Below are 26,470 nucleotides of genomic sequence, written 5' to 3'. Positions count from 1 at the left end.
TGTTACAATTCAAATATATATATATATATATATATATACATGCAATCTAAGTTGGTTATAGTTATCTATTTGTTGGTCTTAGTGTAGATTTAAATCCTATATGACTTGATATTCAACCAGTCATCATTAATCTTAGCACCACTCATCTATCTCTCTTCAATACGTTTGCATCAGCCAACATCAATGATGAGAAGCGAAACACCAAGATCATATGGTAAGCAGCAGGACACCGCTAATGCCGTAACCCGCCATCTCTAAACTACTGATAACAAAGCACAAAATCACCCCTATATGTCATGGTGCGCGCTTTGTCATCTATTTCTTTACTAACCATACTACTTTCTTGTCACGGTTAAATTGTTTCATGTCACGCTTGCTATAAATACTAACCCCAACTATTAGAGAAATACTTTTCACACTGCACTCATTTATGTTTTCTTTCATAACTCTTTATTTTTATTTCGTAGGTCTTGATTTATACTTTAGATCCAGTCCATTTAGAAACCCAAAGATTGTACGTCAAAGCATTTCATTTGTGTTCTAAGAGGTTCTATGTCAATTCATATTGTCACTATCAACTCTTTTTTTGGTTGTTCAATTCAGAGGAAATAGAGAAAGTAATAGAAAGCAATAAGAAAATCAGCGATTATTAATGCAATCATGTGAAGAAATTCAGGAGAGCCCATCACATGTGCCCAAAGTCCTTATGCCAAATTTGCAAAGATGGAGGATAGGCAAATGGTCTCTAGGCTATAGCCCAGACACTTTTTTCTTGATTTTCAAGTAGACTAGCGGTTAAATATGGAGGTTATAAGCAATAGCCCGGATGAAACAAGAAACTAACATTTATTTCTTATTTCTAGTTATATATATATATAGAAGGAACTTGTTTTGGAATCAACAAATTTATACATAGACTCTGCTATATATAAGCCACCTTCACTAATTTTCTTTCAAAACATTAACTTTAAATCTTTTTTTTTTTTCAAAAACAGCTCAATAAATATGTCTTGCTAAGGATTCCCCCTTGCTAACTTCTTAAAATTGGATTTTAAAAAAACCCACTATCTCTAACCACAACTCCTCTATCATTTTTATTCTTTTATTAGTTATTTTGAAAGTTAGCATGGACGTACAACTTAAGTCAGATTTCTCTTTAACTAACAATTTTATCTTGATTACCACACTTAACAAATGATATGCTATAATTCTCGTTTTTAAATAATGAAAATACAAATACTTACTTTCAAAACCTAAATTAGTGAATATTTGAAAAATTAATATATCCTTAAAGACTAATTAGTTTCTCTTTTCACAACTCAGGACATGAGTGTGTGTAGTTTATATATAGAGCGTAGTTTCGCTTTAAAATTACAAAGCGAAGTTCTTAATTTTCCACACTTTCAGTCATATTTTTCCATAATAATCCACTTAATACTTCGATATATATGCATTACATGATGATCTCTAAAAAAAATCATTTAATTTGATGATTGATTAACTTTTTAAAATCATGATTTACACGAATATCTAGATTGAACAGTCTTGGTTCATTCAATTATTTAGTCTAATTCAACAACATAATTTTGGTATTTTATTAGTAATATATATTGGCCTCAAGTTGTGAAAATAGAAATTTAGTCTTTAATTTATGTGTATATATATATATATATATATAGTTCATGTAAGCTGGGGATGGCAAGAGATACAGCTCGTAATCCTCATTTCATGAAGCATGGACGGAGATAGGAGCTATAATTAGGTTGTCTTAAACTTTTTCATATGTAAAAATGTAAGCGAATATAATTAATTAGTACATAGAAAAATTTAATAATATTATATAAACAAAATAAATCGTGTTGATGCAATCCAATCTTAAGTTGGATAGTACTATTTTTCATAGCAAATTTATCAAAACTCATTATCAATACTATTAGCCCTCATTATTTACCCTACAGATCCGAAAAAAAACGGTGGAGGCCCGCAATCCCGATGAAGTTTTAATATGTCAAAATACTTCTTTTTTGTTGATCGTAAGTACGGACGGTCAAACTATGTCCAAAACGGAAGAAATTTTTACGGGGTCCCTAAATATATATTCTGATCATATATGCTGGTGTCGATCGACTGTATTTAGAACCGGAGTTGTCGATCGCCGAAGTGTCCACTAATGTATCATAACCTGTATAATAGGTTTAGAATAAAACTATCATATTATAAAGTGACTATATGAAGGAAACTTCTCGGGATTAATCGATACCAGCCGATGTGATCGGTACTTATTTTAGTGACCTTGCAAAAATTTCATCTAATTCGGACCTCGTTTGTGGCATTGCCGACATACCACATCGCCTCCCAAGCGCAAAAGGCTTGGGTGCACTACCTGGGGGTAGCAACTGACACCATAAGGTGGAATATATCAATATATTTGTGCTAGCATTATCATCATCATCATCATCATAATCCGGAAGTCCCATATCTAAAAGTATACCTTGCCTATACCTCGTTAGTTCCAATGTGATAGCCGAGTTGATAGGTTTCTACTTATGCCTCGTTCATTCAAATGAAATAACTAAGTTGATAGGACTTTGTAGGGACAAATAAATAAGCTAAATCCAAGACAAAAAAAAAGATACAATTAAGATAAAAATGTTGAAGGAAAAACACCATTAGTGTGCATTTGTTAATGCAAATAAAGGAATAAGTTAATGACGTTTATGGTCAACGAATGTAACGGATCAATCACCATTATGTAGCCTTAATTGTCATTGTAATTACCATTTATTTCTATTGTATCTTGACCCCTATATAAAGGGGATTATCAATGAGATGAGTAGATCATTCCATTTTTCCCTACAACACGTTATCAGCACGTGGTTTTAACCATTGAGTTTTTCAAAGAAAAAGAGAGAGATAAAAACCTTAGCGAAATTCTACTGCAGCCCTTCAACCTGCACAACCTTTATTCTGACACATTATATTCATCCAAACTAGAGTGGGGGCAACGAGATTGATACCTGAGCAACAAGATAATTTATACCAATTCATGTTTGATTACAATTCAATTATATGTGAGCTTTTCTATGCTGATTTTATTGTTTCTAAATTTAGGGTTTCATGTGGATGTTAAAAACAAGCGATGCGGTCATGCGACACTAAGGTGTTGAGAAAGAGAACGCGTCGATTCGTAAGTGTTCGAAGATGTCGAGCCTGGGTGGCACATAATGGCCGACGACAAACTTGGGAGCTCAAACCGCAGCCGCATGAGTGAATGGGGGCATGACAAATTTCCAAACGATAAGAAAATTCTTATGCTCTTTTACTGCTTGAAGTTCTTATATATAATTGAATATTGACGACCTGTTACATGTTAATCCCAAGTATATAGATAGGGCACAACGTGATCAAGCTATTATACCATAATTCACATGAAGATGAGATCCATCGGCGCCGCATGCCACCCTCCTTCTCACTGCGTCGATCCCACCCACGCACTCGACCCGGATCTGTCGATCCCACCCACGTGCCCGACCCGGATCTACTTAATCCGATCCACGAAAAAAAAGGAAATTTTTTTTGGGAAATTAGAATTTACTGAAGTGGTAAACTAAAAGGTAATTTTAAAAATTATCACATAGTAATTTTTAATTCACTATTTCATTATTTCTGTTTTACTAAAATATTATACGGTAATTATGTAATTTACCATTTCATTATTTCCTGTTTTGTTGTCAACTTACCACTTATTGTTATGGTAAGTTAAATATATATATGATTAAATGTGACCTAATCATATAATTCAAATTGTTTTGTATGTAACATATCACTTACACTACGACGATTAATGCGAGAAATGCGATGATCCAATCGACAATGAAGCAACATGGAATTATGGGATCAAAAATCGCTTAGTATGTGATTTATATGGCAAACTCACATGCAAGTAAGATATCAATTATATTTCTTGCTTATAAAATTTCATTCATATATATGAAATTATGCATGTTACGTGAGCAAAGTATTCTCCGAATTTTGAACATGTTATATGCTATGTCAATTTTATTAAATAAATTTGTTGCTCGGCATGTGAATGAACTATCATGCTACTTTTTGGCATTATGATTATTGAGCATATGTAAGCAAATTATTTTGTGTATACTGCTTAATCTTACTAAATTATTTAACCATATTAAATGATATGCTCTATTTGTTGCATATGCTATGTTTATATAATTTTTATAATTATGTTATTTAGCATATGATATGAGCATTGTCATGATAATTTTATAATTCAAAAACAAAGAGAGGACAAACATATTCTTGTGATCTAAGAAGTACGGAAGCTTGCCTGCAGTCGCGCTTCGGAAGCGGAAGCGCGCCGGAAGCGGCCAGAAGCGGTCGGAAGCGCGATTCCGAGAAAAAGGTGGTTTGGAAGCAATATGGAAGCGCGAGATTCCAAATTGGAAGCGTCAAATAGTCCGGAAGGAAGCGTGAGCAATTTTGTAATATTGATTAAAACCTAATTTCTCTCTTACCTCCCTCCAGCCTCCCCGTCTCTTACCTGTTATTAAACATGGAAGAGCCTGGAAAATGGGGAAGGTGGACGACTGATAGCGCCACAGGAGGCTTGTAAACGAATTGCTGAAGTGGTGCAGGAGTCCATAAGGAAGATGGAAATTGTGGCTGATGAGAAGATGAGAATGTACAAGAAAGCCCAGATGGCTGTAGAGGCTTGTGACAGGGAACTCCAGGACAAGGCCAGGAAAGTTCAAGAGCTAAAGCTTGAGAGGCAAAAAAAGAAGCAACAAGTCGAGGAGCTGGAGAAAATTGTGAGGCTAAAAAACGCAGAGGCTGATATGTTCCAACTCAAGGCCAATGAGGCTAAACGACAGGCTGACAGGATCCAGAGGATTGCTCTTGCCAAGTCAGATAAATCGGAAGAAGAATATGCTAGTAGTTACTTGAAACAGCGTTTGAGTGAAGTAGAAGCTGAGAAGCAGTTTATTTATGAGAAGATCAAACTCCAAGAAACTTCCCGGGCATCCCAGAACAGTGGTGGTAGTATTGATCCTTCTCAGATGCTGATGTATTCGAAAATGCATGATCTGCTTTATAGTGGTGCTCCCAAGTCAGACTGCTTGCCAAATGAGCACCATCCTTTCAAGAAAAAAATCCTTGAGGAAGTGTTTTTTTTTTCTTTCTAGCATGTTCTGTATTATTATATCTCAATTGTAGTAATGTTACTTGGTGAAAACTAGTTTGAATGTGTCTGACTAGTTTATTATGATCTGCCAGCGTCTGTGTTTTGTTCATCTACTAATGCTTATGGTAAAATGCACTGGATTACTTTCCCTTGTGTATGTCAAGTACATGTTTGGTGGTGTTTTGTGTCATACACATCTTTGTAGTTTCTATTATTGAAGAAAAATTGGCTGTGAACAGAATCAGGCACTTTATTGTTGTTCTTGTTGTCTAAATTATAGTGGGCTGTTACCTCATCAACATATCATAAGTTTAGCTTCTTCAAGCATTTACAGTTGGAGTCATTATTGGGTCAGTAGGTGGCTCCAACCTATTACATTTCTGTGACTTAAACATGGAATTCTCAAATCTCATAGCTGTGCTAATACCATGACACCTAATCGTAGAGCTTGTACACACATCTGGGGTCACAATTCTGGCATTGTTTACAAACAGGCCTGATCTTTTAGAATTGCTTATGCTGATGATCTTGGTCGGAATATTTGATGGGACAAGAGTTCCATTTGGTAAATCAACAAAATGCTTGAGGTGCAGTTGCCATTGAATGGCTGAAGATGAATTCTGGGATGTGGCCTGAAGTGATGGCAGCTTCTGATAACTCCTCGTCATTTGGCATGAAGTTCAACAACGTGTCGAGGATGTTGGTGTTTACGATCCTCAGGAGGAGAACAAATCCGTGGTAAGAGCCCTTCCTCATGTCGGCCATGGCTGCCTGCAGATGAGATTGGTTTAATGGACTTACATGCTTACAATCTCCAACTGCAATCAGTAGAAAAGCAAAGAACCAGAAAGCCATTTGGTACAAATCGGCAGCGCAAGTTTAAGTCATTGAAATAGTAGTCTAATTTATATCTTCCAGTATATATCAACCAAAGAGGACAGATGAAATATTTAGCTGCATGCGTTTTGTGTAGGTTGGGATTTAGTTGATAGATGGTTTAAGCAGGAAAGTATGCTTAAGCTACTTCTACTTGTGCTTTTCATTGCTTCACTTATTTCACTACCAGAAAACCTGATTGTGAGTTCTCAAACTACACTGTAATACTAATTATATGCAAGTGAACTGGATTCAATCCTCATGCAGAAAGCCTTTCGGGGATGTCGAAACTTCCAATTGATACACCATTCATGAAGTCCAAATTGAGTTTTTTTTTATATAGGATTAGTCCAAATTGAGTTGGTATGGGTTTGATCACTACTTGATGGTAAGCATAACATATGCTATTTTTTTGTTTTTGTAATATTATATATACACGTTAATATCTTTAATTATATATTATTTTATTCCGTGCTTCCGAAACGTCCCCGCTTCTAAGAAATTTTGAAAAAAAACGCTTCCGCGCTTCCGATTCCATGCAGCCTAGCTTGTGATAAAGTATTTTCATGAAGCATCGAAAAATACGACCATTTCAATTCTTAGTCTTGCAATCCGATTTGTATTTCTTAGAAATTAATTAAATTATATATCTTTACTGTGATAAAGCAACTTCATACAGCTCCAAAGTGGCCATAGTGTATTTTGGTATGCTTAATTTTCGTGTAAGTCTATTTAGAACTTTAGACTGCGAAACTAATAAGTTTCGTACTCTATTTACAGTTGGTTAAACGAACACAACATATATTGGCTCTAAAGAATTTGAGTACCGACCTTCCCTTCAAGCCAACCAAGGCTCAACCATGATCAAATTATGCAAACATGTTTTCTTGCATGTAACTTGGAAGCATATGTACAATCTTGAATGATAGAAATGTCTCTCAAGACAAAAAATGTCTATCGAAAAAAAATTCTCAGAACGAACTATAGATAATAGTGAAGAAATAACCTTAAAGCAAATGGCAAATATATGAACATGCATGGTCATATAAACCGATCAATGACAATTGATAACAATGTACCGTTTGAAAAATGTATAGGGGATATGATATGAGCAATGGAATGCCTTCTTACAAAAAAAAAGAGTAGAATAATGAGAGTACGACAATTTGAAAAAGTATATTCAATATCAATTTGAAACCTCCTCAATTTTAAGAGTGACATAAATCTATGTCAATTCAAAATGTTTCAAACTTCAATTACAGTCTATCACTAATTTTCCAAGATATAATTGTAATGGCTATTATATATGCCTAAACTTTCGGTATTGAAGTGCCTTGGGATTGAACAAGACCTTAATGCAATCGTTGACATACAACCAAGGTTATGAATTTTCTCAATGAATTGAGAATATTTAAATATTAATATACATTGTTCGATTTTTAATATTTGACTTTGCGAAGTACCACATAAAGTAAAGCAATTTAACAAAATATTAGTATGATATGAATAATTGAATGCAAAGAAATGCATCATGTGATCCCCACAGTAGTAGTACTGAAGAATAATCATACTATATTTATGGATATAAATAATAATATTAATAATGATCGCTAATATATAATTCTTCGGAATTCAAAATATACATGCATTATGAGATGGAGATATTGTTTTACGATTCTATCAAATTACTCTAAAGAATTTGGGTTTATATTCCATTTTCATGTCTTACATATATACTTCATTGACATTTTATGTAACAAGGATCAACAAGAGACAATCGAACCCTCATAAGTTTTAAATATTTATGTCAACGACTTTCCATATGAAAAGAATAAGTGAGATTACGATTCACATCTTTTGCATTATCTCTAATGATTGCGGATGTAACCGCGTAATACAGAAGTTTATATGTCCATTTAGAAAGTATATATGAAATTGCTAAATTGAAACCCACAACATCAAAAGAAAATGAATTTTCGGGATCTTGACATATTTGGGCATTGACATATATGTGTATCTGTATATTTAAAGAATTATATACATATACTCATATGTTGGATAAATAGAAGTAACAACTAAGGAAACAAAGTACTGTCAAAATCCTTAAATTTATTTTTATGGAGGAATTGAAGATGTAATTTCATCCCCAGATTTCGTCGCTCCCCTAAGACGGAACAATGATATTTTTGATGCATAAGTATATGCACTAATACCATATTATGCTTCTTATATCCATTGTGATTAGGCATGTAAAGCTAATCATTCAAATCTTATCAATTTCTTACAAAAATTTGGATTGAGATCATCTTATGCAAATGACATGTATTCTCATTGTGTTCAATGATTGAATCCAACGACAATTATGTGGATTAATTCAACCAACTTGTGGACACTTTAAATAATTTATGATGTTGGTTGATGTGTCGACACGCTGGTCACGTGTCATCACACCATTCACTACTAAAACTAATATTACTTATGATAGTTACAAACCCACTTGGTCTCACGGAAAATGACTAAAGTACTAGTCTTGATATTGGTAAATTGTAATGCGCACCAATCTTTTCCATTTATGGTAATGTAACTTCTGCATAAACAACTTATTACTCACTAGTTTTTTGGCTATCACCTTAATCATTGTAAAAGGAATTACAATCGATAACATCGAAGAATCAAAATACTTGAGCTCGCCAGGATTGACACGGATCTAGACTCCTTGAGCTCAACTAGATTAACCTACGTGCCAAATTGCGACGCCACATCGCATAATGGTGAAGCCAACTAATGTGAATAAATGTTCTCACTGGAGACGAGCATCCAGATAGTCCACTATATTGCAACTTTGACAAGTGATCTTTTTTTTCGCTAGATATGAAATATCACTTTGATGAGACAGTCTTCCCGTCGTTAGGGGGAGATAAGAACAAAGAATGTTCAAGTGGAACGACAGGAATTGTCGTGCGTTGTCCCCACTGTGTCTCATCTTGATCTCCACTATTGCACAAAGTGATGAGATCACAGATATTAGCTTCAAATAGGCTTGCAAGGTTCAATGTCTTAAGAAGAGGACATGCCGCCACCCAAAAGGAATTGGGAATTGCGTTGCCTCGATAGATGGTGGCATGTTGACACCATAAAGTGTCATAAATGGTGTCATAGGCCGTGACTCTCCAAGGAAGAGGGGGAGACCACCTTGTGTTCGACACATACTCGTTTAAAGGAAGAAAGTGAGTTTGGCACAATTGGATCCTTTGATCCATAATCACAAATCTGTCTCATGAGAATTCGTGGATTTTGGTTATCACTAGGGGACACATCAGATGTTAGAATAAATCCTTGAATATATATAGATCTCTACCAAATAAAAACCACATCAGGATGTAGGATATTGAGTCTTCATATCGAACCATACTTCGTTGAGAAATAACAACGTAGTAATTTTAGCCCAATGGAAAGAAGCGATCCAGCATGAACTAAAGTTCACTAACAAAGAGATAGGTATTTGGGCAGGTGAAGCCGACACCGCGAGTGTAAACCCTATCATATATCTTTGTTAGGATGCGTATGAGAATTAAGAGTATATACTCACCTTATGGCGCAAGGTCTCTCACAAACGCACTGGAATCGACTACGAGGAAATATTCTTTTGTAATGGACCATAAAGAGATATTCTCGTAATAGAAGTCATTGCACTCCACTACCTTATCAGTTTGGTAGTTTCCGAAAAACTGACACATGCAGCTTATGAATGGTGAAATAAGGTATCTCTATGGGGATCGAAATTAATAGATATACATGAAAGTCATAGAACAGACTTTATCCACCCAAGAAATTGTTCTAGATCACGTAGCTTTACAAAAAGAATTGAAACGTTCACGAAGTAAAATACTTGATTATGAATAGGGATCAGATGTGTTATGTCATTGCGATTTCAATATGGATTTGTAGAGTCTTTTGATAAACTAAAAAAATGTCGCCATTACAAATCATAAGTCAAGAATGAAAAAGATCATTGGGAAGACACAATCTCAAAATGGATATAGAGGGCTGTAATATTGATGATTAATCATCAATCGGCTTTTAAGTGAGGCTTCTAAATGTTAAAAGTGAGTCTTCCATAGCTCCCATGATCAGTCGAAGTCTTTAAAGATAGATCTATTTTTGTCTCAATGAAAGATGACGAATAAGTGTCAGGAAATGAGATTTCTTATACAAGTGCAAAGACGCATTATTGCACTTAACACAATATACTTGACTCGACCTCTCATTCGATGTATAGCTTAGTGCCCACACAACAACAATACCTAAAGGTTTAGGTTTATAGTCCCTATAAAGAAAAGATAAAACGACATGATGAGAATGAATTATATTCACGTCGTTACACATTTGGCGTAAAGAAATACGTATTAAATAAGATGCATCATTAAATATGCAAAAGTTATCAAAACTCCCATGATTAATGTAAAGATCAGGGGGAGGTGCATACATCAGGGGGAGTCTAACACATATATGTTAATCTTAAATGTAATAGGTGCGTTGTGATCTTTTCTCCTTCGACCAAAGTTTTATTTTCTTCCATTGAGTTTTGTTACTTGGCAATGTTTTTAATGAGGCAACATCTTATACACTATTATATTTTTAAACTCGGCACAATGGGGAGTGTTGAAGGAAAAACATCATTAGTGTGCCTTCGTTAATGCAAATAAAAGAATAAGTTAATGACGTTTATGGTCAACGGATGTAACAGATCAATCACCATTATGTAGCCGTAATTGTCATTGTAATTACCATTTATTTCTATTGTAATCTTGACCCCTATATAAAGGGGATTATCAATGAGATGAGTAGATCATTCCATTTTTCCCTACAACAAAAAACAACTTATGTATATCACTTTTCCATCTACAACATTTTAAAAAATCAACAACCATTAATTTCTCAATATTAAAGGCACCAAAATATTAAATTTCTGAAAGAAAAAAAAAAGATGAACAGTGCCGCTCGGGTTTAAATTTCTGGTTTTTCTTTTTTCACCCTTATTTGTACTATTTACCTAAATTACCCTACTTTTTTTTTATTCGTAACTTTTTCATACAAACTCCAATTTGTGTATGTCGCATGTCTACGAACTTGTATCGACAAGCTCTACAACTTTCGTGAAGTAAGTTTTCTCGAAAAACTTAAGCATCGAAAAATCAACTCTTAGAGTCATCACACTTAGTACGAATCTCGATTCAAGTAAAAGTAAAAGGTAAAATCGCCAAGTATTAAAAATATTCGGGTCGTATCGTCTATCGTGCGCGGTCGCACTAACGAGGGTGTGTGGTGATCTCTAAGGTAAAAATTTTGAGTTTTGAAAACACCCTAAACATGGGCTTTTTAGTTTGCACCACCACCCTAGGGGCCAGTTTGGTACAACTTTTGTATTTGTTTTTGGAGCTGCTTCAGCTTTTGTGATCAATTGATAATGTTTGATAAACTTCTCTAAGGCTGCTTTTGACTCAAATTGATTTTGGCCACAGCTGAAATTGAAAAGTTAGGAAAGCTAGGGGAGGGTAGCTTTTGAAAGTGGCTTTTGTCAAAAACACAGAGCCACAATGTTTTTTAATGAAATTTTATGGGTAACCTATTTTGTTCTTAGTCTTTCTTAAATATTACATGCCCATAAATTAAGTTCTATTTAATTATGATGGATAAATATTTTTGTGTAATATTCTGGATGGATTTTGTTGAAAATTTAAGTGTTTTAACTTAAAATTTTAATTTGGTGCAAACAATGTATAACCAAAACAATTACAAATAATTATACTTACAATTGGAATAGCCCATAGTGTATAATTCATATAATTAATATACAAATTAAAGGTTAATGAATCATTTTGTCCATTTTATTACACTTTAAAAATTTATTAACATTTTGGTAATTATACATACTAAAAACCCTTTTTGTTTACAACTTACCAAACACAAATAATAGTTTTTTGCTCTCACAACACTTTCTAAAACAGTTTATCAAACGCTTTAACAGTTTTCTCTAACAGTAACTTCAAAAGTCATTTTACTCACAACAATTTTGAAAGTCATTTTGTTCACAGCATAGATGTACCAAACTAGACCTAACCCTCCCTGCTCTCCATGTCGGCGACCACCTCCGCATTGCCCACCACACTAAGCCTCGTCCGGCCACCTCACTCACTGCACCTCCCCCTTCTTGTTTCCCTTTTTGAGAAAGAGTTGGAAGCCCATGCGCCTGCTCCCCGCCATGCTACCACCTCCCTACTAGTCACCATCTCCCCACTGTCCACCATCCTAGCCCTGACGCCACTTCTTCGCAAACCACCTCCCTCCCTGCACCCGATTGCGCCTTCCCCCCGCCAGCCACCACCTCCATATTGTCCACCACCCTAGCCCCCGATTGCGCCATGCCACCTCCCTACCTGCCACCTCACTCCCTACACCTTTTGGAGACCCCTGCTCCTCACCGTACCACCACCTCCACACTAGCCACCACCTTAGCTTCGCTAGCAACCTCACTTAAGGTGACTAGCTATATCGCATTAAACTTATGGCCTACATTGTTTATAGTCTGTGACTTTTAATACCTAAAGAAATTTTGAAAGAAAGAGTCAACCTAAGTGACGCGCGTTGTCCTCAACATTGGAATTTGCAGACTCTATGCCCACCTGGAACTTCGATGATGGTCGAACATAATTAGCATATCAACTGGTTCAAAAGTTGGGAAGATCAGCTTATTGGAAATAAGTAGTACATGAAGTGAATTTGATTTGAACATACCAAATACGAAAAAAATGAAATTTGAAAAAACTAAAGAGATTAAAAATCTACCTTGCAAATAAATCTTCTTACACAATGAATAATAAGCAATGTGTAGTTGACACATATCTTATCAATATATTAGATATAAGACTTGGAAGTGAGAATGATAAAGAAAACACTGCACCCATTGTGGGATGTTGCACATTATTGGTGAAAAATGTAGCCACAAACGAAAACTTGAGTTTTTCTTCTTCTTTTTTTTACTAAATTTATTAAACTTTCAGTATAATACAAGAAAAAATTAAAGTTTAAAAACTTAGATGTAGTTCTCAGAAAATTACCCGAAAAAAGGGCAAAATTTTGTTTAACAAAATATCCATACTCAGGTGATTTTATTTTAGTAATGAATTCAGGTGAACTTTGTAGCACTGCATTACAAGAAAAAGATTGAAGTTAAAATTGCAAATTATTCATAGGGGTAGTTCGAATGCGACATAACATGTGAAATCTCATTATCATTATATCTGCTATACAACATATAGGTAAACGAATTGGGAAAGCATCACTACAATACAAGAAAAAGATTAAAGTTAAAAACTTATATGTGTGTGACTGAATTAGAAAATCCAAACTCAGATAATAGGGCACCCTAGACTATCAAATGACATAGTCTATTTACTATTATCTTAGAAATGATTTAGTGATTGACATTATATAAAATCATAGCCCGAAAATGATTAACAGAATTCTTAAGAAATTCTATTGTGTTTGGTAAATCAAATAAGAGCAGTTAAAAAAAATTTATAGGTCCATGTAAGCAGCTTTTAAAAGCAGCATCATGGTTACTTTTCAGAAACTGTTGTCATAAAAAAACACTGAAAAAAATAATATATTGTGGTATGACAACAGGTTTTAAAATAAATATTTACCTCAGACGAAACACAAAACTGTATTATTTTACAGCTGATTCAATTCACATCACAACACAGTTTAATTCTTTAAAGTCACAATAATATCAAGCTAGCCTTAGAAGCACCAATCATCCTAAGATAATTTGTATCTAAACAAAGTAAACTAGCCTTCTTGCATGCTTGATGCGAGTGTGAAATGACCGCGCTCGAGCGTGCATTTATTTGTTTTCAAAAAGTATATTCAACATATATTATCTACGAATGTTTTCTAAAAGAAATAATCTTGCAACTAAATAGGAGTAACATAACACCAATGAAATAATCTTCACGGCCGGTAGCCAAACAGAAGCCAACAAAATCAGAAATATCAATCAATTTATGTGATTTATGTCTAACCAAAACACCCAAACTATCAAACAATGAATAAACAAAGAAAAGGAAACAATCGAATCTCTGAGATAAGTTCAACAATGTGTTCAACTGAATAGGGGTCAGGGGGAGATAACTTCCCATTTAAACTGAAATTTCTAGTCATTTTACTGTTTTATCCTTTTAGTATTTAATTATATATAGGAGGGGCAAAGTTGACAGAAAGATGTTCGGCAGTTCCATAAGGCCCTGTTCTTTTAATTAATACCGCTATGCCTTAATAGGCTAGTGGCAACACTGTAAATAAACAGTTCCCGCCAAGCTTCCAAAACCCTAGAAAACTCTCTCTCATATGACAAACCCCGCAGCCACCAGTTCTTCTCCACTCACAAACCTCAAAACCCCTCTTAAACCCTAGCTCCCATCTCCGCCTTCGCCTCCCGCCATGGACCCAAAAGCCGTCAAGTCCGACCTGGTCCTCATCCTCGACTACGGCTCCCAATACACCCACCTCATCACCCGCCGCATCCGCTCCCTCTCCGTCTTCTCCCTCACCATCTCCGGCACCAGCCCCCTCAAAGCCATCACCGACCTCAGCCCCTCCGTCGTCATCCTCTCCGGCGGCCCCCACTCCGTCCACACCCACGACTCCCCCACCTTCCCCGCCGGCTTCGCCGAGTGGGCCGAGGCCAGCGGCGTCTTCGTCCTCGGAATCTGCTACGGCCTGCAGCTGATCGTGCAGCGCCTCGGCGGGGTGGTTAGGGTTGGGGAGAAGCAGGAGTACGGCAAGATGGAGATTTGTGTGGACAAGAACTCCGGCATTTTCGGGTCCAATCGCGTTGGCGCTAGGCAGGTTGTGTGGATGAGCCATGGGGATGAGGTGGCTCAGCTGCCCGACGGCTTCGAGGTGGCGGCTAGGAGCCAGCAGGGGGTTGTTGCCGCCATCGAAAGCCCGTCTAGGAGGTTCTATGGGCTGCAGTACCACCCTGAGGTAATCACATTACCTAATTTTGCAATGATTTTTCGGCAGAGAAAAGGAAATGTTAGAAGAATTGTCGGGGTGCTTGCTTGAATTTGTTGTTGATTGGCATTCTCGCAGGTGACGCATTCGCCAGGAGGGATGGAGACACTTCGATATTTTCTGTTTGATGTTTGTGGAGTCAGTGCGGGGTGGAAGATGGAAGACGTAATGGAGGAAGAGATTAAAGTGATAAACAGCACAGTAGCGCCAGAAGATCATGTCATATGTGCATTATCTGGAGGTGTTGATTCCACCGTGGCCGCAACTCTTGTTCATAAGGCTATTGGGGATAGGCTTCATTGTATCTTTGTCGACAATGGTCTGTTGAGGTGAGAGATAGCTAGGAGTATAACTGAACTATAGAGATTAAAACTTTTTTGCTGTTATAGATTTCAGTTGCGTCTCTTGTACTTTGCTAATAGAATGTTTTTCTCTCGTGAAGGTATAAGGAGCAAGAGCGTGTGATGGATACCTTTGAGAGAGATCTTCATTTGCCTGTCACTTGTGTGGATGCCTCAGAACAATTTCTTAGTAAGCTTAGAGGTGTTGATGATCCGGAGGTGAAAAGGAAAATAATAGGAAAAGAGTTCATCTGCATTTTTGATGCTTTTGCTCATGAACTCGAGAAAAAATTAGGGAGGAAACCCGCTTACTTAGTCCAAGGTACACTGTATCCAGATGTGATTGAATCTTGTCCGCCACCTGGTAGTGGAAGGACTCATTCCCACACAATCAAGAGCCATCATAATGTTGGCGGGCTTCCCAAGGACATGAAATTGAAGCTTATTGAACCACTTAAACTTCTATTCAAGGATGAGGTTTTAGCTCTCAGCTTCCTACTATCTTGCTTCTATAACACATTAGTTTTCCTCTGGAAGAGTGCGACTAATTGATTTGCATCTTGTTGTTAGGTTCGCCAATTGGGGAAGATCTTGAATGTTCCTCAGGGATTCCTAAAGCGCCATCCATTTCCAGGGCCTGGCCTTGCTGTAAGGGTCTTGGGTGATGTAACTGCAGGCAATGCTCTTGAGGTCCTCCGCCAGGTATATATGTCTGTTTGAGTTAAATCCATGACTACTTTGGTTTTCTTGGAATTATGTTCACATTTTCTGAAACCTATTTCTTGCCAGGTTGATGAGATATTTATACAATCAATTAAAGATGCTGGGTTATATGATAAAATCTGGCAAGCATTTGCAGTATTTCTGCCTATAAGATCAGTGGGAGTTCAAGGTGATCAAAGAACACATTCTCATGTTGTTGCTCTCAGAGCTGTTACAAGTCAAGATGGGATGACAGCTGAATGGTATGCCTTCATGCTGTTAGTCTCAGAGTTTTTGCTATAAATTTTTATCTTTTTAGGTTTTGTTATCTTATCTTTCAATTGATTGTTGGGCATATGCCAATTAGTTTCATTGTTCTCAATAATTTAGTAAAATGTTACTGATCATATTGTCGTGTCCACGAAATTTTCAGGTACTACTTTACACATGAGTTCTATGATGATGTGTCACGGAAGATTTGCAATAGTGTCCGTGGTGTAAACAGAGTAGTGTATGACATTACATCAAAGCCGCCTTCCACTATCGAGTGGGAATAGTGCTCTTTTACCCAAATGCTTCAGCTTGCAATGACAGCTTGCAATGGTAGTGAAGTTATGGGGTCTACACAAAGGAACTATTTTTGTGATGCTAATTCCATAAGCATGTCTATGGAAACATCACGATTAGAAACTGTAGTGTACATTTCTTTCCGATGATGGATTTGGACCAAGTATGCTGATATTATTTAGTCATGTCATGGACTTTGCATTTACGTTGTGTTATTTTGGGATGATGAAGTCTGCACTGTGGACGAATAACTACGTACTGATACAGTATACAGACTTCCGCAGTAACAGAAATCTAATTCCGGCATGAAATTGATAATAGGATCCTGGAACTATAATGTGTAACCAATAATAAGTAGTACCCAATGTTTTTGGCTTTGAGACCACAAAGCAATAATGTACTGAGATTACCTCATTACTCATTAATCTACTTGCAACGACTTCTGATAATGAGATTGGTAGAGAACCGTAAATCCAGTTTGTAAATTTATGGTACATTTGTGTGCAAACGTAATTGCCAAGGCCGTCACTTGCTGCCTCATTACAACTTCGACACATTGTTTTTCTGAAAAATATTCTGATGGTTGGCGTAATAAGACACGTTCGTCCAGAGATAGAAGAAACAGGAGTTCAACCGAATGAAAAGCAAACACAAAGGCTTAAAACCTAAAGTTCCAACACAAGAACTAGTCCAGCGGGTCTTAAAATCTGACACTCCGACTGATTCGCGGATTGATTCCAGATGTCTCTCCACCGTATGGACCTACAGGCTTCTTGACTTCCCGTACCTGTCCTTTCCGATTCTTCATTTTTTTCTCATGCTTCAACTGTAGAAAAAAAGGGACATTAATATAGAGCAATTTTACCAACTTGCAGCAGAGTCAGAGGTACAAGTCTTTTGATCAAATTACCTTGTATTTCTTTCTTGGATTCTTCAGCAGCTTCTTTCGAGCACGAGTAAGTCCTCTGTTCTTCTCCATCTACAGTAATGTGGGAGGACAAGAAAATGGTCAGCCAAAGTAAAAATATCATAAGAACTCTAAAAATAAAGGATGAGATGAGCAAACTGAAAACTGGATCGTATATACCTGATAAGTAATATGACGTTTACCATCTACAGTCTCAGGCAAAGATGGAACAGAGGAGGGCCTGCAAAAGCACGATAGCTCATAACAACTCAAAATCAGAAACATGAAAAATATGAGAATCTGGAACTCCTGAATGGTTTGGATGGTTTAATGAAATGCTCTACAGATCCAGGGCCTATGAGTAAGTGAGGTAAAATGATATTTGTCACACAAGTCAAAAAGTAGCAATTCACAACAGTTCAATACAAACCTAGAATGCATGTCAGCTTTGGCAGCGAGTTTTGCAGCTCGATTTTGTTTTGCTTGTTCGTAAAAGTCATCTTCTGAATCTTGAGCTTCTTCACTGCCCTCCATCTCACTGTCTCCAGCATTATCCTCAGACTGAATTCCGGCTCCTGCCAGTACTCGGAGCTCATGTTTTCTCCGCCTTTCCCCAAGATCATCTCTCTGAGGTAAGTCGTCATCACCTGAAATAATCTTCTCATAAAGAGAGAAGGAGACATCAAAAATCATGTGAACACTAGTCTGAGCATGATGACCGACCACCTCAAACCATTCTTTTTTGGTTTTTAATTTAAAAGAACAAAGTTTGGATAATATTGTACGTATGCTTGCTGGCATATAACCAGGACAATAATGTTTGGATTGCATTCTCTGAAAGATCTATATACTAAACCCATAAAGTTGGGGCATGTAAAGCAAAGAAATATTTTAGAGGAATCTCTCAGGCAAAGAGGAAAGTACATCAATGAATTATATACATTCCATTAAGGTGCATGTTCAGAGAAAGAACAGTTGAAAACAGTAGGTTTTTAGTAAATGGTTAAAAGTAATTAGGTTAATACCTTTGACTTATGGCGATTGGCAGCAACAAGTCGGGAAACTTTACTTCCACTGAATGAATTTGCATGACCCACGTTTGAGCCTTCAGCTTTTACAGGGTCATCATCAAAATCATCATATGATTCAAGCTTCCTGTTTGATTCTTAGTTGGTTGGATTAGTTCACACAATTGAGGAATGAGTTAAATTACAAAGTATCAGAGAAAGGTCATACCCATTTAGTGGCTTCAGGTGTTTCTGGGGTTTATCAGTTCTTGGATTGATAGATTTGATAACACCCTTCTGCTTCAAATTTTCCTCAAGGGCAGCTCTTAGTTTCAACATTTTCATGCTCTGTAAACCAACTTCTTCCTTCTGCCACATAGCATGAGGTCTACATTATACAAATGGAAAGCTTATCCCGCCCAATCAAAAATAAATAAGTAAATAAATAAAAGGTTTCAAAGGAAATGGAATGAGGATATAAGACTAGTAACAGCATGCTTTACCTGACGTTTGCGTTTCACCATCTTTTCATTATCCTTCAGAGCCTGCACCTTTTCCAACTCAATTGTGTTGTGCGACTGTAAAATGAATGTATGAATCACTCGTGTGCAAATCCTTAAAGGTATGAATTATAAACTGCAAAAAGACAAGATGCACTACCACAGCTGCTTCTTTTGGTTCAAGTGAGACAAGTTGGGGCCTGTATCCTTTAGCAAAAGTATCTGATGCTCCTGCAGCATTCTCTTTAACTGATTTCATCTCTGCTTCTATCCCATTATATTTGTTTATAATTTCTACCAGATCAGATGGAAGATTCTCATCAAGTTTTTTCATCTGTCAAGTAAAACACATTATCAAAGGCAGTACAATGAATGCTTGTAAGAAAAACAATGACAAAAACTATACTTCCATAGTACAAAGGTAATACTACCAATTTAGGACAAGCAGAAGACCGACCCAAGCGGGCCTACCACCAAACAAGTTCAATTTTAAACAATACCAAGTCATCTATAAATAAAGAGCAAAAAACAAAGAGACAAGTTCTATGATAGCCAGCATATATTAGAACAGTTGCTAGAGCCAATAATTCAAAACAGCAGAAACATGAAAAATTAATATAATGAATGGTCAAGAGATGAGTTGCTGAGTCTCTAGAGAATGAAAAATTTATGCCATGTCACAATGTGTGATTCTCAAGTAGAATGATTGGGAGATGGGAGCAAGAGCAGACTGCATTCCGTGTACAATGTACAGAGCCCTTCTAATCAAGGAATCTCTCTAATAAGAAGCAAAAGCAATTGTTCCAATCATCCACCAGATGATCTGAACTTTTAAAAATTTAATTCCCCGAAAAAAAAAAACAGCCACGAAATATCACCAAAATCAAAAAATAATTTGACCACGATTATTTTTAATGCTGATGGCAGACTGCTAGTCAATCCATTTACTTGTAGATAAACATTGTTTGATTATTCTTATTTTTTCATTACTGATGATCCTTGAATAGCTTCAGAAAGGAACAGTTCAGGCCGATACTTGGGCCCACATACGACACCACTTACTGTTAAAAATAAAACAGATGCTTGCTAATATGTACTCTACAAAGATAACCAAAGACCATGTTCCATACATAATCATTCAATATTGATTAAAAGTTAAAGCACATCAATGGGCAGCGGGCAGTGTGGGGCCCAGGGGGTTAAAGGAATTAAGATACCTTATCCAATAAATTTTTAATCTCTACAAGGCGAGCAAGTACAGGATGGTCACGAACTTGTTGGCCTTCAGACTTCAGAAGAAGGTAGAAAGTTATTGCTTGAGAATAAGCCAATAGAAGAAGCTGCTTGACTTCCAAATAGCGCATGCCTCCTTCCATCATGACCTCACCCCTTCTAACCTTCATACAGCATTAATAAAAAATATCAAATCAGATGAATATCAAACTTCAGATAAATATCTCACATTTCTGATGAAAGAAAACGACCGTCAAACTTCAGAAATATATAAACATCAGTTTGGAGCACAAAGGAGTAAGGGAGGACATAGAAACAATACTACCATTTTTCGGTTATAATATACAAAAGAAAACAGTAAGACACCACTAGGGAGTAAGGTAAGCATGAAATTAGGCACAAGTAACTTGTACCAACCCCAACAGGACATGGGAGCAGAAGTCATCATCCATAAATTGACAATCTAAGAAATGTTCTTTCAATGTCTACTGGAAGAAGAGTCATCCATTATATACTAAAGTCATTTCTGTCCATCAAACACAAGTTTATCCTAAGATATTTTCTGATTACTCTTCCTAGCAAAAGGTCCATGCAAAGATGAGAACAGAGGGGAGAACAACAACACTGAAATTCTGACCAGATTTACATAAACATATTGCTGATAAAAGAAAAAGAACAATACCTTGCTTAAAATCGGATTCACTCTGTTTTCAAGCTCTTCAAGTGCATCATTCAGCTCTGCCAGCAAACCAACCAGCTCTGGAGCAGTACTGTATGGAGAGAACATTAATTATTTGAGGATATAGAACTAAAGTAATTGTCCATTTGTACTCATGGACCCACTAGGGCAACCAATTGAGTTTATTAAAGTATCACAATACCGCATTGCAGAGAGGAATCGAACTCGGTATTAAAAAATATAAAAAATTTGCAAGCATCATATGCTAGCAAATATTCCGCATATCCTAACATATTAGCAAGTATGACACCTTCCTCTCAATCTTATTCCATATATCAACCTTCGTTATCATGACCTCCCCAAATTTCTTACCACCATTTTCTCATTAGACAATACAACAACTATTCTGAGGACTTCATTGCCCCATAATTTTCATATACAATTCCTTGCCACCCTACACACATAACACTTAAAGAGGCTAAAACTACACTATGTCTAATCAAAGATTTCTCTTGCCAGATCCCATATCTAATGACTTCATAACAAACCCTAGCATAGTGTTATGCTAACTTTAAAAGCATGCAACAATTTATCCAATGTGAGCCACACAAAATTAGTTTAAAAGTACATGCTCTGAAAAGTTTCGGGTGAACAGATATAGCTCTTGTATAAATTTATCAAAATGCATACATATATTATTATACAAGCACATATCTTATAATTATTATGGTAAAAAAAAAGGACCTCACTTGTTTAAAACAGATATTTGCTCCTCCTTTGACAGAGCATTCAAATCTTTCTTGACCTCCTCATAAGCTGTATCCATGTCATCTGCTACTTCTATTATCTCTTGAGACTTTTTTTCACTTTTTCCATGAACTGACATTTCCTGCACAGATGAATGAACTTGTCTGGCATGCCATTTGAAATTATTTGGACATGATAACCTTTTAAAAACATTTATTTGAGTTCATACACCACTCCCATTTACAATGTGAGCTTAAGGGGAATCCGTGACCTGAATAAATAATGTTTTCTGGAAACCTCACCTCAAAAGTCGGTTCCTTATTACTCTCATCTTCACTATCATCCTCAAGCCCAAAATCTTCCCGTGTGGATGACTTTGCCTTTTCTCTCCGAATCTCCTCCACAGCTCTCTCTTCCTCTTCGGCAGAGTCATCGTCACTTGATTTAAACTTTATCAGTCAAAAGAAAGGGTAAAAAAAAACACAAAATTACTAAGTCTCCATATGTATCCAAAACAGTAAACATTTGCACAGCCGCAACCGAATTATTACACACAAAAAAAATGTGAAAAGAGTTAAAAGGGGAGAAGACATTTGTAAGTGCAGGTCACCACCTCAATATCACGATTATCGGCCCCATGATAATTAGGTCTTCTTCCACCCCATATCAGTTTTTCTTCTTCTTCTTCTTCGTCATCGTCAAGTGGTTCGTCCTCAACTCCGCCAGACTTCGCCCACAGAAACTTCGCCTGCCTAACAACTTCACACAACACATAAATAAGCAACACGATGTCTGTAACTTCAGACCAGCTGTGCTCATATATAAATTATGGGGGCAAAATGGCACGCATGAGAACAATATGATAATCTTTTCACCTAATTTGGGTCGAGCAATATTATTCGAAAATGTTCACAGGACTAAGGTACACTCATATAAAGAATCTAAACCGAAGGTTAATAATGTAGCAAAAATACGAAAGTTCAACTAATGGAGACCTCTCTCACATAATTCAAGGTACTTTCTCTTGGTACCAGAAAGCAAAATAAACAACCACTGAGGACAAGTCAGTCTAAAACAATATCTAAATCCTAATCAGCAAGCCGAAACAATATAATCACGGAACAATCAGGAGTTCTCGAGTTGTATAATCACAGAAACAAAAAGGCATATTGCTTACTTTTTGCAGCCAATCCAGTATCTTCGAAGTCATCTTCATCTTCATCTTCCTCGTCATCAATATTCTGTAAACAATATTAGCAATACTAGCTTCAGAAACAAAAAAACTAATAATAATAATAGATACTCTTTCACTGGAATTACGAAAATCAATCCAATGTTGAGAATTCATCCCCAAAAAATAAACCAATACTGAAGCAAGGCGGCATAGAAAATCGATAAATGGAAGGAAGAAACAGACCTGAAGATCGAAGACAGATTGCTCGTTATCCTCGTCGGAATCCCTACCGTCTTGATCAAGGTCCAGGGGAACAACGTCTCTTTGTTTCATAACTGCAGCGAACCAATTGAAACCTATCAATTTCTTAATATCATGAATGAGAAATATAGAACTACGAGTAATAGGAAACATACAGGCATCGACTTCATCATCCATGTCGCCGTCTTCAACGGGGTAGGGGGTTCTCTTAGTCGGCTTCTCACTGCCTTTACTGTGGCTCTTTCCTCTCTTACCCATCTTTCTCTGTGGGAGGAGGACAGGGTTCTGGGTTTTAGTACAGCTTTGAGCTTGACGGCTTCATAAGACCTGGTAGGGCTGGGCAAACCGGGTTAGTATTTTCCCTCGCGGGTCGACCCGATTGACTAAAAAGCAATAAATGTCTAAAACCCATACCCCCTTTAGCTTTTGGCTTACACAGAGAATCCCACGCTCGCCAATGCATTCCCCCCTCTTCTCATCAGCAGTGCCTTCCCACCACAAAGTTGATGAAGATCCTGTATCAGATTCTGAGGGAGAAGATAATAATTCATAGTATAAATAGGCATAGCTTGAGCCACAACTCTGATAAATAGGCATAACTTGTCTTTGATATAAGCAAATGTGTCCTGCCTGGACCTGCCAACTAAAGTTGGGATGCCCAAATACTTCTCGTGCTTCTCAACCCTCTGAACTCTCAAACGCTGAGCCAATTCCAACTGCATCGAGTAAGGTATACTACCACTAAAGACCACATTACTCTTCTCCAAACTAACCTGTTGGCCCGATGCTTGCTCATACACAGATAAAATGTCTTTGACCATTGCACAATCCTCTGCAGTTGCACCCACATAAAACATACTATCGTCTGCGAAAAGCAAATGACTGATAGAGGGTGCCTCTTGACACACACGGAGCCCATGACAACGACCTGTAGTAACGGCCTCAAAAATAATAGTGGAGAGTCCCTCGGCAGGGTATCCCAACGGAGACAAAGGGTCTCCTTGTCGTAATCCCCTGTGGCACTCCATTAATTAAAAAGCGTATTTCACCGTCCACAAGCAATGCATAATCAATGCCACCCAAGTTTGATCAAACCCCATCTTCAACATAATTACCTGCAAGAAACTCCATTCCAAGCGATCATACGCTTTGCTAATATCAAACTTCAACGCCATAAAACCTTCACCCCCTCTTCTCAACTTATGCATGTAGTGAGCTAATTCTGAAGTAACCAAAGAGTTGTTCAAAATTAATCTGTCGGTAACAAAAGCACTCTGTTGGGGAGAAATAATATCTTTCAGAAAAATCTTTAAACGATTAGCTAGAACCTTGGATGCAATTCTGTAAATCACATTGCAAAGAGCTATAGGCCGCAATTGCATCATATTAAGCACTTCCTTCACCTTGGGGATCATCACCACATGTGTAAAGTTAAGATCATGAGGCATCTCTTTCATAGTCAGAACATAAATCATTGCATTACTCACATCAAAGCCAACAATATCCCAGTATTTTTGATAGAAGAAAGGCGACATACCATCCGGACCGAGAGCTTTCAACGGGTGCATTTGAAATAAAGCAACCCACACCTCCTCCATTGTATATGGCTGGAGCAAAACTTGATTCATCCTAGAAGTGACCCAAGGCTGAATTGCTCGAAGCACACGACCTGAGCCACCACATCCGGTTCTTTTCCAGAGAATAAATCAGTGAAATACTCCAACACTACTGAATTAATACCCTCTTTGGACGTCTACCAAACTCCATGCCGATCAAACAAGCCCTTGATCTTATTCTGCGGCCTTCGATTAGAAGCCTTACGGTGAAAAAAAAAACTTAGAATTATATCCTTAAGCCAAATAGCTCTCGACCTCTATCTCCAATATGACTCCTCCGCCGAAAGCAATTCATTCAAACAAAAAGTTAGTCTTTGTTTCTCCTCATAATCCCCAACAACAAAAGGTTTATTTAGCAAAACCTTCAATTCTTGACGAACTATTTCCAACTCGAGCTTACGGCTCTGAAACACCGAACGGTCCTAGCTTGTCAAAGATTGGGCCGTGTTTCGTATCTTTCGACAGGCACTCACCATTGACAGACCCTCCAAACCAACCTTCCAGGCCTCAGAGATCACCTCCTTAGCTTGCTCATGGCTACATCATATCTCCTCAAAATGAAAACGACGACATCCGGCCGGTAATTTCGACTGCTCATTGAGAATTTCTAACAATATAGGAATATGGTGAGAACGACTCGGCGGCAGATTTATAACCCTAGAAAAGCTGAAAGTCGATAACCAAGATGGAGATCAGACTACACGATCAAGCCGCTCCTTCTTGTGAGAATCGCTCCAGGTGAAGAGACTCCCCACCGCACCCAAATCATTAAGATTACAATCTATTAGGGCTTCATGAATGGCAACCATATGTTGGATGCTTTCCGAAGTCGACCTCCTGTTTTCTCCCCCAAACTAAGAATTTCATTGAAATCCCTGGCAACTACCCACTTCAGCGTTGAACAGCGGCCAAGGAACGAAGGAGCGCCCAAGACTCAAACCTCTGCACCGTATCCAGATGGCCGTAAAACCCTGTAAACCTCCACTTGACATTGGCCGGACCTATCACGTCTGCATTGATGAATAATACTGCACATCTTGGAACAAAACTTGTACCGAGTCATCCCATAACAAAGCAATGCCGCCGGCAAGATCACGACGGTTAAAATAAACACTGTGTGGCAGTCCAATCGAAGCACTCAGCGACTTGTGTGCCTTCTCATCACAGTGTGTCTCGAATAGAAAAACCATGCTCACCTTGTGTCACTGGACCAGATTCCTCAAGGTAAACCGGGTCTTCCCATTCAATATCCCCTGACAATTCCACACCAGCATGTTCATTCTCGAGAAAATGAACGACTCCGGCCTGCGCTGCACTAGCAGAACTCCAGAAAAAACCCCGACGGCAGGCGAACCCTAACCCTAGTAGACAGACGATTTTTTCGCTCTCAATCACTTGTCCTCTGGCCAGTTTATTTGGAAGCAATGGGAACGTACATTTGTGTTTGGTTTGTTAGAGACCTAAAATTAATTTTATATCTTTCTGTTATATATAAACTCCAACCCAGAACTTGATTCTGCATTTGCTCGACGACATGGGCTTCATTATGGTAATTAGTATTGAGACTTTGGGATAATAG

The 26,470-nt window shown here is 37.3% G+C and overlaps 3 protein-coding genes across 3 annotated transcripts; 2 read left to right on the top strand and 1 right to left on the bottom strand.

The window, feature by feature from the left end:
• Nucleotides 1-4,670: 4,670 nt before the first annotated feature.
• Nucleotides 4,671-5,204, top strand: LOC126795645 (OBERON-like protein). Its single transcript, XM_050522443.1, has one exon. The coding sequence runs from the start codon at nucleotides 4,671-4,673 to the stop codon at nucleotides 5,202-5,204; it is 534 nt and encodes a 177-aa protein (XP_050378400.1).
• Nucleotides 5,205-14,490: 9,286 nt separating this feature from the next.
• Nucleotides 14,491-16,970, top strand: LOC126794347 (uncharacterized). The gene is made up of 6 exons (XM_050521040.1): nucleotides 14,491-15,127; nucleotides 15,236-15,486; nucleotides 15,600-15,975; nucleotides 16,069-16,200; nucleotides 16,288-16,463; nucleotides 16,634-16,970. Exons 1-6 carry the CDS (start codon nucleotides 14,582-14,584, stop codon nucleotides 16,755-16,757), a joined length of 1,605 nt encoding a protein of 534 aa, XP_050376997.1. The 5' UTR covers nucleotides 14,491-14,581; the 3' UTR covers nucleotides 16,758-16,970.
• Nucleotides 16,971-17,244: 274 nt separating this feature from the next.
• Nucleotides 17,245-23,731, bottom strand: LOC126794342 (protein THALLO). The gene is made up of 16 exons (XM_050521027.1): nucleotides 23,431-23,731; nucleotides 23,258-23,349; nucleotides 23,018-23,081; nucleotides 22,454-22,599; nucleotides 22,143-22,289; nucleotides 21,843-21,982; nucleotides 21,097-21,184; nucleotides 20,399-20,578; nucleotides 19,342-19,515; nucleotides 19,185-19,259; nucleotides 18,911-19,050; nucleotides 18,700-18,829; nucleotides 18,105-18,331; nucleotides 17,855-17,915; nucleotides 17,678-17,746; nucleotides 17,245-17,593 (listed from the first exon to the last, which is right to left on the bottom strand). Exons 1-16 carry the CDS (start codon nucleotides 23,531-23,533, stop codon nucleotides 17,468-17,470), a joined length of 1,962 nt encoding a protein of 653 aa, XP_050376984.1. The 5' UTR covers nucleotides 23,534-23,731; the 3' UTR covers nucleotides 17,245-17,467.
• Nucleotides 23,732-26,470: the final 2,739 nt, after the last annotated feature.

This window comes from Argentina anserina, chromosome 5, assembly GCF_933775445.1.
Source record: "Argentina anserina chromosome 5, drPotAnse1.1, whole genome shotgun sequence".
Taxonomy (NCBI): Eukaryota; Viridiplantae; Streptophyta; class Magnoliopsida; order Rosales; family Rosaceae; genus Argentina; species Argentina anserina.
Note: the sequence above shows the minus strand (reverse complement) of the source record. Positions and strands in the feature narration are given on the sequence as shown.

Coding starts and splice junctions, on each gene's coding strand:
- LOC126794347 (XM_050521040.1), top strand. CDS start 14,582: ATGGACCCAAAAGCCGTCAAGTCCGACCTGGTCCTCATCCTCGACTAC. Junction 15,128..15,235: donor GGCTGCAGTACCACCCTGAG/GTAATCACATTA, acceptor GCATTCTCGCAG/GTGACGCATTCGCCAGGAGG. Junction 15,976..16,068: donor AACTTCTATTCAAGGATGAG/GTTTTAGCTCTC, acceptor TCTTGTTGTTAG/GTTCGCCAATTGGGGAAGAT.
- LOC126795645 (XM_050522443.1), top strand. CDS start 4,671: ATGGAAATTGTGGCTGATGAGAAGATGAGAATGTACAAGAAAGCCCAG.
- LOC126794342 (XM_050521027.1), bottom strand. CDS start 23,533: ATGGGTAAGAGAGGAAAGAGCCACAGTAAAGGCAGTGAGAAGCCGACT. Junction 19,051..19,184: donor TGGTGAAACGCAAACGTCAG/GTAAAGCATGCT, acceptor GCTATGTGGCAG/AAGGAAGAAGTTGGTTTACA. Junction 18,332..18,699: donor CCAATCGCCATAAGTCAAAG/GTATTAACCTAA, acceptor CTTTATGAGAAG/ATTATTTCAGGTGATGACGA.